At 36.5% G+C, this 11,086-nt stretch overlaps 2 protein-coding genes across 2 annotated transcripts; one reads left to right on the forward strand and one right to left on the reverse strand.

Moving 5' to 3' along the window:
• Positions 1-820: 820 nt before the first annotated feature.
• Positions 821-4,365, reverse strand: ANAPC11 (anaphase promoting complex subunit 11). Its single transcript, XM_070937646.1, has 3 exons — positions 4,275-4,365; positions 1,500-1,640; positions 821-1,418 (listed from the first exon to the last, which is right to left on the reverse strand). Exons 2-3 carry the CDS (start codon positions 1,606-1,608, stop codon positions 1,273-1,275), a joined length of 255 nt encoding a protein of 84 aa, XP_070793747.1. The 5' UTR covers positions 1,609-1,640; positions 4,275-4,365; the 3' UTR covers positions 821-1,272.
• Positions 4,366-4,374: 9 nt separating this feature from the next.
• Positions 4,375-9,023, forward strand: ALYREF (Aly/REF export factor). The gene is made up of 6 exons (XM_070937645.1): positions 4,375-4,702; positions 4,976-5,107; positions 6,296-6,443; positions 6,788-6,851; positions 7,768-7,939; positions 8,719-9,023. Exons 1-6 carry the CDS (start codon positions 4,466-4,468, stop codon positions 8,731-8,733), a joined length of 768 nt encoding a protein of 255 aa, XP_070793746.1. The 5' UTR covers positions 4,375-4,465; the 3' UTR covers positions 8,734-9,023.
• Positions 9,024-11,086: the final 2,063 nt, after the last annotated feature.

Genomic DNA, 11,086 nt, shown 5'->3' on the forward strand with positions numbered 1-11,086 from the left:
TAACATTTCAACTAGATTAGTAGAATCCAAGAAAATATAAATGTCAAAAAAATCTCTCTTCAAAAGTCAATGTCTAGGCTATTTAACCATTGAAGCACAGCACTGTTTATATTTAAAAACTCAAGATACGATCTATTCTATAGTTTGACGTGAGATCCTGCATCACATTGAGGGGAGGATACTATACCCCATTTATACAGAGAGTACTGGCAGAAGCCATGTGAGGTGCAAATCCTATTCAGGATTGTCCATTGCTGACATGGTCGTACAAAGCCTGGCACCTTTTTTGAGAAGTCATTTATATGTCTTCCTATAACAGGACGTTCAGTGAATCATTTGGCTTTCCATTAAGAATTGATGTTAAAGTTGTTGGGCAGATGTTGTGCAAGTGCCAGTGGAAGGTTCCTTGATTTGAATCTTCCTGCTGATAAATGAGGAAGGTTGGCATTGAATTGGTAGGAGTTGTTGATACTTTTTCTGTATTTTCTCACTAGTGCATCATGCCTCCGTAAGGCTGGCAGTGCTATATGGCTCAGAACAGAAAGTTGGAACAGGAAGAACAGAAAGTTGGAATGGTTTTAATACATTCACTTATAATCCTCATGGTGTTGTTGAGTCTGGCAGAACAAAAATTTAATAAACAATTATTGTACTGCAGGCCAAGTGTGCAGCAAAAATGCTGGCACAAGCCTGAGCTATTGACGCCTTGTCAACTTTTATATCTAAATCAAAAGTTTATCTATATTAGTAGAATTGTTTTCTCTGTTTTGAACAAGTTGCTCCCGTATTATTAAGTTAAAATTGAGGTCTAAAACTACAGTCAAGAAGTCAATAATTTTTATTTGTATACTAAAGCAAGGCATCAGTAATACACATTACAAAAAAAGTGAGATTTGGGTGTTTTACATTGAAGTTGAAAGTACACATTTTACAGCAGCATTTAAAACAATAGTCTTAATAAAAATACAACTGAGACACCTATTTTACGCAAATAATCCTATTTCATTTCAATCAACTACTAAAATTGAAACTGGAGGTTTGCTTACTTGTTGCCTTCATACCAACATAGTCATCACTTTCCTTGCATTTTATAGATTTTGAGAGCTCAGCTGGTGTGGTACCATACGTTGGGCCATTGTATGTAGGATGGTGGCATTGAGAAAATACTGTAATATATAATAACAGTTTTCTTCTCCTTGATTCTTGATCGATATTAGTAATTCTGGCAAATTACTAGATCCAAAAGAAGCTGGGGGAGAAATCTTGCCAGAGTCACTCTTTGAACTTCCATTCCTGTCGGCACATTGGACAGTGCTGTTGAACTTGTTGAGAATTAAGCCACTTCAGTATGCAGTGCATGTGGAAACAGTGTGAACACTGTCCCCACACAAGAGGACAATCATCTCCAGGCACCTTACCTGAAAACACAAATGTTAATAGGGCAAAATCAAAGGAATACTCAGCTCAAGAGGACAAAAAAAATTAAGATTAATACTTACAGTCAGGACAGCATCCATTAAAAGCCATTCGACAAATGCCACAGTTCTCATCATTAGCAACCCAGAGCCAGGAAGCAACTCCATGCCAGCTCTTGATTTTCACCTTCATTGTAGTCAAGACTACTATGGTCAGGATAGTCTCTGAAGGGGAGGAAAAAAAATAAGGTTAACTGCAACTTCTTTTGTTGCTTTTTATACAGTTCCTTTAAATATGAAAAACTGTTATTTAAAATAGCATTATTTTACACACAGCTTCATAACTTATAAGAGGTACTGTGCCATCGTTTTTGCCAACAGTTAAAACTTGGTACTCCTTGGTTGTTTTCTTGCAGAAACTTCATTATTCAGCTAGGGAACATTTTCAGTGTCACAAGCAATAGGGTTTGCATTCTGTTTATAGTAGTTTGCCCTGTCAGTATTGATGGGACTGTTTTCTTCTTGCTAGTTAATGGGATACTGTTTACAGCTTGATTGTTGGTCTGCTACTAATCCTGGTGTTAATCTCTGCTTATCTGGATGTTGATTACTGATGAGGAGATGTTTTGGTCTTTGTTTCCTTTTTTATTGTCTCTTTTGAATCTTATGTAAATATCCATGTAAATGAATGTATGATAAATATCTGTTCATTTACAAATTAAAAGATGGCATAAAGAAGATATGGATTGCCTCTAGATTCCATAAAACAGCATTTCATGTATGGAAGACCAACCTCTTTTAGAGGTTCAGGAGAAAAACATAATTTAAAGAGATTGCTAAATAAGATGCAATTGAAGCTTGATTCCCAACAGCCCTTCTATGAGTATTTGAGGTGTGGGGGGAATTAAAATAGGAAATCTATCTTGCACCATGTTTTAAAGTTCATCCCTCTTTTGCTTGAAACTGGATGTTTAATTAGGAAAGTAGCATAGGTGAATAAAAAATAAATTGCTTTAGGTATTAAATTTTTTAAAATTGTATTAAGCATTTTAGAAAAGACTATAAACCATGCAACATGAAATGCATATAAGAATAAAATAGTAAAATATAACTGTAGAACAAAAATAATCATGGAATCTAAAATGTAATGGAGGTTAGTTTTTCACTATATGGTTAGTTAATTATAAAGTTATGACCCATCATTTACTAAAGGAGACTCAAAAGTCCTAATTAAAATTCAAACTAAAAGTACAAGGTTAACACGATATAAACCACAAACTAAATTTATAGGCTATAATAGATTAGGACACACTAGGAAATTTCTTATATAATTTAAATATAAACTATAAATACTAAAAAAAAAAATAAACGTAGGATGTGGTACAAATGTAGAGAGTAAATAATCATTTAAGAAAAGTTCCATTTAGACCCGATTTACCTTTTAAATGAGTGATTATTTTTAACTTTAAAATATAACTTAATAAGGAATTCTTTAAGCAAAGGACCACACTCTCTTTCTTATACAATTAGTATATATAAAATTACCTGCACACTTTGAAGAAATGTATGGTTTAGTAAAATTTAATAAAAATGTGTCTGGTTGCAAAGAGAAGTCAACTTTCAAAATTCATCTCACTGTAATATATTATTGGGAATATATTATTTTCCCAAACTATTGAACTTTACTGAATTGCCATTATATTTCACAAAAAATTATCCACCTTGCTTATTGCACTTCCAAGAGTTTCTAGAACTGTAGCAATTAGGACATATTACATGGAATAACAGAGCAATGATAAAACATCTTGTAACAATTTTCTCTGAAAACAATATTTGGAGTAAATTTAAAATTCTTCTGCCATTGAAATTCCCATTCTTGCATCTCTATTACAGTATTTAAATTTGGCATCCATTCAATCATGCAATCTTTGACCTATTTTATCTCCAAATCCTATTTCATTAACAGTTTATAAATTAAGTCCAGTAAGTTCCAAGTTGCAATTTTTGAAGGTATTAATTAAATTCTAACTTGCCTTTTTCACCAAAATCAACATAATGGGAAAACCTCTTCCTACAATGTATAAATCTCAATTGCTGTAATTTTACTGCGTGCAAAGATAGCTAAATGCTAAAATAATCACATCCATCAACACTATATAAATAGATTGACTCTCTAATACAAACCCACAGGAAAACGTGGCAGGTTTCTCATTAATTACTAGCTTCGCCGTCACATTTTTTTTTCTTTACTTGCTCTAAAATTGTGCAAATTTACAACCGAGATTGTTTTAATTTAAATCCCACCTTCGGGGAAAGGGGCAGAATTCACTTTTGCCTTTGCTTTCTCCTATTATTTAGTCAGGTGAAACATTCTGGGCAATTCCAAAACTGGATATTATTAACATTCTATGGTCTTTGTTTATAAAGCTTTATATTACGACACTAGGAAAAACAGGGTGGCAATGGATGAACACACACAGACGCAAAAATGCCAGCGGGCTGAAGACAGGCGGCTTGAGAGAAAACGATCGGAAACACGACACACTAAGCTGCGTTCACACGACCACATTCATTCCGGGGTTTACCTAATTGAGTGGTAAATTCGCATAGATAAGGCTAACACATGACTAGGGTGATAGTAATTGAGAGGCCGCTGCGAACGCCGTCCGCCTTCCTTCCTTCCTCCCCACCCCAAATAGCCAGCGGCTAAAACAGAGCCCCGCCCACCGCCCCGCCCCTTTTTGTCGTCATCGCTCCCCCCACCAGTCCCGTGCCCCCGCACCAACCTTCGCGCCCAAACTCAGCTCTTCCCAATCCCCCCTCCCATCGGAGGTCCCCGCCCACTCTAGCCACCCCTACCTCATTTTGCAGGCCCCGCTCCTATAAAACCTGGCCAAGGGAAGGCAGCCTTTTATTTCTTTCACGGAACCAAGTTTGTCCGCTTACGCTCTTTCCACCCCTCCATTTCTTAAATCCTGCCTCATCCGTTTCCGGTCCCCGGTATAGCGCGGCCGGAAGTGTAGGCCCAGGAGCCGGAGGGAGCCGCCATCATGGGCGACAAAATGGATATGTCTTTGGACGACATTATCAAGCTGAACAGGAGTCAGCGAGGCGGAGGTGGCCGAGCCGGCGGTGGTCGAGGCCGGGGAAGAGGAGCTACAGGTCGAGGAGGAGGAGGAGGAGCTGGGCGAGGAGGAGCTGGACGCGCAGGTGGAGGCGGACCCGTCCGGAACAGAGCCGCTCTGTCCCGGGGAGGCGGCAGGAACAGGCCCGCGCCCTACAGCCGGGTAAGGCCTCTCTTAGGAGGCTCTTCCATCGAGTTACGGCCATGGGCGAGACGGAGTAGCGGCCTTTTAAAGTTATCGGGGAAGCAAGCGTAGAGCGAGATTCTCCGGCGCCTTTATAGGGAGGGACGCTCTCTTGTTGGGATTTGCGGGGTTTGGTTCGGTATCTCGGTGTGCTTAGGTTTCGTAAAATTTGGAAAGCGAAAGGAAATGAAAATGTTGAACCGAATAGAAAAGATCGGGGCTGTTAGTGATCGGAACTCGTTCTCTTCGCAGCCAAAACAACTCCCTGAAAAGTGGCAACATGATTTGTTCGAGAGTTGCTTTGGCCCTGGCGCTGGCGTGGAAACGGGTGGAAAGCTCCTCGTCTCTAATCTGGATTTTGGTGTTTCGGATGCAGACATACAGGTATGTTTGTTCTTAATAAAGGATTCCGGATAGTGCGTAAATGGAATAAACTCTGCCGTTTATCATAGTTTTCATTTGTTTTCTGACAATACTACACTAGTATTGAAGACTAAAACTTACTAAAGTCTTCCTGAAAGGATTTTCTTATGGCAGAGAATTTATTCTAGCATCAACCTGTAGCATATATTAGCCATGATATTCAACATTGATATGCTATATTTTGAAAGTGATAGCATATACTTTTAGTGCCGTTTCCTTATAAAATTTTCATGCAATGCTGCTTTATTGCAAATCAACTTTCAGGTACATTTGAACTTTCTCTACAAATGTTCCACCAGTTTTATTCTGGTGGCCAATTCATATTGTTGAACAGATCTTTTGGCTTGTTCTTGAAGCTGGGAAAAAGAAAAAATAGCTTGTATCTAATTCAAATGCAGCTTCGGTTCTTCATTGAAAAACTTGATGTAATGTTACTATCTCTAGGCTGAATCCTAGGACAAAGAGAATGCTAGGAGACGGATTTATTGTAGTGATTAGAATAATGTTTCTCAATCTTGGCAATTTTGAGAATGTAGGCTGGAGAAAATTCTGGGAGTTGAAGTTCACACATCTCAAAGTTAGCAAGGTTGTATTAGAATATTGACTGGGAAAAGTTCAGATTCAAATCCACATTAGACTGTTAGGCTCACAAAGGTACTTTGGTCAGCTGTTATAGCTCAGTCCATTCTCCTAGAATGGAAACATGTACAAAATAGATTTTGTATATAAACTATCTCCTTTGATACAAATGGGGAAAATCAGTAACAGTTTGACATGAATATTATGAGTTTTTTAATGTTCTAAAATTAGCCTCATTGACTATAAATATACTGATTTATTGTATTTATAATTTTCTCAGCTGGTACATATTTTGTACTGGTTTTAATTGTTTTAGAATTGTTGCCCAGAGTTATTTGGTTGAGGTGGGTGGGTATGGAAAATAGATAGTTTGGGAGATGATAAAATATTAATCTTTACATATCATTGAAAAAGAAAAAACACAACTGTTTAACACAACTGTTTTATAGACATAAGAGCAAAATGATGTGGATGTACTGTCCTCTATTATAATTTCTAGGCTCTCTGAATAAACTTAAAGATCCTCTTACCATTCTCAGTTACATTAACCTTGCCTTTCCATTATTTCAGGAGCTTTTTGCAGAATTTGGGACACTAAAGAAGGCAGCAGTACACTATGATCGTTCTGGACGTAGTCTAGGTACTGCAGATGTTCATTTTGAGAGGAAGGCTGATGCTCTGAAGGCTATGAAGCAATACAATTGCGTTCCCTTGGATGGTATGTATATACTTGCTAATCATATTGGGTATTACACAAGGATGAGAAGTGATCTGACATGGTTCTGGTAATAAACAAGCTACTTGTATATAAGCATTCTCCTTAGATGACAAGGAACTACTTTAGACAAGTACGTGGAATACAGTGTAATGAAGTAAGGGACTGGTAGGGGAGAGTTAAGAGCTCCATTCTCTCTCCATGTGCCCAACATAGAAATCGATGGCTGCTAGAAGAGGGAGAGCCATCTTTTCTGGATAGATCTTTCCCTAATTATTCTTTTGGCATTTTTTGCTGCTAGACTTATTTTAAGTTATGGTAATCACGTACATTCTTTTTATTATTAGGACGTCCCATGAACATTCAGCTGGTTACATCACAGATAGATACACAGAGGAGACCAATACAGAGGTAAAAAAAACTTATCGTAATGTTCATTTCTTTAGTTAAAATAGATTATGCCTATAGTTTTCAAGATTTTGTGATGGCATCTATATTATTACTACAGACACTAGTGGAGTCTGCTGTATTCATACAGAAAACTTGAAGTTGAATTTTTAACTTAAAAAGTGATGTACAAACTCTGTTTAAGTATTATTACAACAGATTAGGATGGCTAACATGTTATGTGGACCACAGTCATTTGTATGTAAGGGGAAAAATAAGGGAAAAACACTTTACAATGTGGTTATTCCTCAGTAGACTGTTCAAGTCATTTTGTGTGTGTGTATCTATCTATATCTATCTATAGATATATATCTTATAGTGTAATTGATTTGCTTTCCTTTAAATTAGTTGTCTAACTTTAGAAAAAGTGAAAAAATAAATTTGCAAAGAATAATCAGACCAAATTTCTTGATAATTTATTAGTCATGGTTCCAGAAAAAAATTGAAATGGGGATAGTGTCACTTTGTATTATTTGCCAAATAATAGTTAACATTACAATTCCTTAAATAGTCAAAATTGGTATTTGATCTTATATACTTCATATTGCAACCCTACTATCCAGCAAAAAGATTTTCTATTTCAGAGTTTAGATTCTAACATACTGTTAATTATTATCATAAACCAAAGTAGGCCTATTGTGTATTACGTATGTTAGTACTTAAAATAGAGACTAGAGAAATTCTGTAGTTTTCTAAAGTAATTGTAATCAAAGGGCCTCCAGTTTGTAAAAGACATCAGATACAGTGATTCACTTTTGTGGTTTGTTGATCATGTTCTGTGGTAGTGCTTACTTTTACATTAACCTCTAGACTGATGTACTTTGCATTTTCGCTTATGTATGATTAAACACCTCTAATTCTGTATCTTTTTTGATATTAGTGTAAGTAGAGGCGGTATGACAAGAAACCGTGGTGGCTCAGGTGGTTTTGGCGGTGGCAACAGACGAGGCAGTCGTGGCAATAGAGGCAGAGGCAGAGGTGCTGGTAGGAGTTCCAAACAGCAGCTCTCTGCAGAAGAATTGGATGCACAATTGGATGCTTATAATGCTAGGGTGAGTAATGTACTAAAGAAGATTGAGACAGAATGTTGCCCTGATGAGTGAATTGGCATGTACAGCTCCCATAACTTTGCAGCAATTTTTATGTTAAATAGTTGATTGGCATGTATGTTTTCAGTTGCTTGTACGCTCCTTCTGGGTATGAAAACCACACTAATGTGAAAGGAGTCCTGACAACACTAATTATGATTCTAGTATGATTATCTGATCATGTTTATGTCATTGAAATTAACACGTGTTGAACCACAAAAGAAAATCAAGTTCTATAATGTAATAGCAATTCTAAGCTCTATATTTTTCATTAATGTATCCAGACGTATTTTGCTTTTTTAATTGCTGTTCTGCTTGGATCATTTTATAATGTTAAAATATTATTTGGAAGTAGAATTTGTTTGTGCACATTGCTACCGAATGATCATCCCTGAAAATTAGTATGTGTTAAATGTTCAGCAGGCCTGCATTTAAATTGAGATAGGTTTAGATATTTATGCATACATATATAAGGAAAGAACTCTCCATCTTTTTAAATGACTTTTCTCGTGAAAATCTAGAATTTGGGGATTGTGCTCCTCCAAATACTTTAAAGCTGAAATTAAAATCATTGTGAAAAAAAATCCTTTCCTGGATGTGAATCTGCCTTGAAATAATTCATGGCAAAGTATGTAATATCAGTTATCTCTGCCATTAGAGAATCAGTATGCCTAGCCTGTTGCTTTCTTTTGTTTTCAGTTAATTGTTTACAGACAAGTAAATGTCTTTTCCTTTCTTTTTAGATGGATACCAGTTAAATCTAATGATGCGTCACATGCATGGAAAGGACTGCAGACATCTCATTCCATGCTCCCTAGTGGGAGGGAAAGGGTGTATAGCGGCGGCTACTAATATCAAGAATGGAATTTGTTTTACTTTTATGTTTTGAAATAGGTTTTAAACTCATGTAAAGGTTTCTTTCTTTTTTTTAAATTCTGAAACAGATCTGTTTTGTACCGAGTTATTTTTGGGAAAAATTTTACTGGTTGCCTGTTGGGCCAAAGTGGCTTTTTCACTTTGGCAGTAATAAAATAGAAATGTGTCTAGAGCTGTAAATGTCTGCTTCATGTTGCAGCTGGAGCCTAGCTTTGAGGCTGCAAAAGCAAAGATGAATAGGGGAAGCAGACTGCCTGCTAGTCCCCAACTAAATAGTTGGTGCTGATTGCCCTTCCCATGAGGAGGGATTCTGTTCTCTCAGGTCTCCCTCCTCCACTCTGCTCCAGAAGGGGTTTGTAAATTCTGCATCCCACCATCTTCTATGTGCTAATTCTTCTCCTTCAGTTTGTGCGAAAGCCGCCATTGTGACTACTGTTGCAGGGAGATGATGTTCCCTGGTGAAGCTGACTTTGGAGGTCATGGGGAGGGAGTAACTTTCTTGTTAAAAGTTGTTTTGTATTTAACACTTGATTCCAAAGTTCAGTGCTGGTCCCACCTCAGTATTTTTACTGTAAAATGGTTGCTGTGAAAATTCAGTGACACCAACATGCCAAGTAAAGATTTAGTCTTTCAACTTGTAATTCCCTATTGAATTCTTATTTCAAGTAAATCTAAAGACATTTGTAATGGTCTATGCTTAAATTTATTATATAACAGATTAAGACTATTTCTAGATCTTCTTAACTGGTGTGGGATGGAATAAATATCAGACTAATGTGAAAACACTCATCTTTGGTGGGTGAGATACTTAAGGGGTAACCAAGAGAACATGTTCTAAAAAGCATTAATGCCTGTCTGGTTATTGGTACATTGCCTCTTCAACATCAGAATATCCTAATGCTGAAATTAGAATGCATCAATAATTTGAAAAAATGGATATAGCAGGATACCAAAGTTATGCAGGAGTAACAGCCAAAGGAAGGTTCTTGATACTAAGATATTTAACCAAAAAATACTTCTACATAGCAATGACTCCCAAGAGTCCCTTGGGAGTTGGGCGGCATAGAAATGCGACTAAATAAATAAATGAAACAAGTATATGTAAATGTTAGATGTTGGAAAATAGTAATATGTGACACTATTTTATTATCTACATAAGTGTAACAATAAATATTTGGGGAAACTTAAGATGCAAATACCTTACATTCACTCTAATTAAGGCATATAATGATTTAAAAAAATGCTTAACCATACACTTAAAAGATAACTGGATATGGACAAGGTAATGAGAAAATACATTAATATAAAGTGAAACTATTATTTGTACTTAATTTCATTTTAACATCCATATAATGTGAAGTATGTCGATAGTTTGTATATTGAGGACATATATACTTTTCATAATTGTGCAGATACACTAGATTAGTAGGAAATATTGGTCTAAGCAAGAGCTTCTCTAATGTATATCAAAGCTATAAAAATTAGTACACAGACTTGAAACTTGGGTAATTTACTATGGCATAATGTGGAGAGAAACAAAATCCTTCAATATTATTGAACGACAGTTCTCAATAGCTAATGAAGAGAGTTAAAGTTTAGCAATATCTGGAAACCCACAAGTTTCTTAACTTTTGTAAAGAAACATAACCTTTATTCTTATTTTGAAATACTATTGCAATTTTTATGTTAGCCGTTATGTTTATTTTATTGATTGATCTGCAGATATTTTGCTAGTGCAGTGAAAAAGACATACCGGTTATACTTAAGAAATTTGTAATAGGACATCAATATTTTGAAAAACTATGAGAAAGCTGCTCTTGAACAAATTATTAGAATATGTAACATGTAGAATTTGTAGAATGGTTAATGGAGGAATAGTGTGAAAAGTACAGAACCCGTATCAGAATGCAAATATAGTACTGTATGCTAGGATTTTTGCCACTCCTTTACCAAATGTTTAGCCAGCTATTCGTGATAATAAATGAAGACAATCTCGGTGCTCATTTGCTGTAAGTAGGATTTACAGTATAGCACGAGATGGTTAGATCGACGCAATGAACATGAATTTGGACAAACTCCGGAAAACAGTGAAGGACGGGAGCCTGGCGTGCGGTGGGTCCATGGAGTCGCGAAGAGTCCGACACGATTTGGCGACTGAACAAGGGAATAGCGCACAAACGCTGTAACGATCAAGATGGTTGGGAGGAGGGTTTCAGGTCTTAGTTCAGTTGCTAC

Source organism: Pituophis catenifer, unplaced genomic scaffold, assembly GCF_029215685.1.
Source record: "Pituophis catenifer annectens isolate HBS135680 unplaced genomic scaffold, rPitCat1.0.hap2 SCAF_2, whole genome shotgun sequence".
Taxonomy (NCBI): Eukaryota; Metazoa; Chordata; class Lepidosauria; order Squamata; family Colubridae; genus Pituophis; species Pituophis catenifer.

Coding starts and splice junctions, on each gene's coding strand:
- ALYREF (XM_070937645.1), top strand. CDS start 4,466: ATGGGCGACAAAATGGATATGTCTTTGGACGACATTATCAAGCTGAAC. Junction 4,703..4,975: donor GGCCCGCGCCCTACAGCCGG/GTAAGGCCTCTC, acceptor TTCTCTTCGCAG/CCAAAACAACTCCCTGAAAA. Junction 5,108..6,295: donor TTTCGGATGCAGACATACAG/GTATGTTTGTTC, acceptor CCATTATTTCAG/GAGCTTTTTGCAGAATTTGG.
- ANAPC11 (XM_070937646.1), bottom strand. CDS start 1,608: ATGAAGGTGAAAATCAAGAGCTGGCATGGAGTTGCTTCCTGGCTCTGG. Junction 1,419..1,499: donor TAATGGATGCTGTCCTGACT/GTAAGTATTAAT, acceptor TTGTGTTTTCAG/GTAAGGTGCCTGGAGATGAT.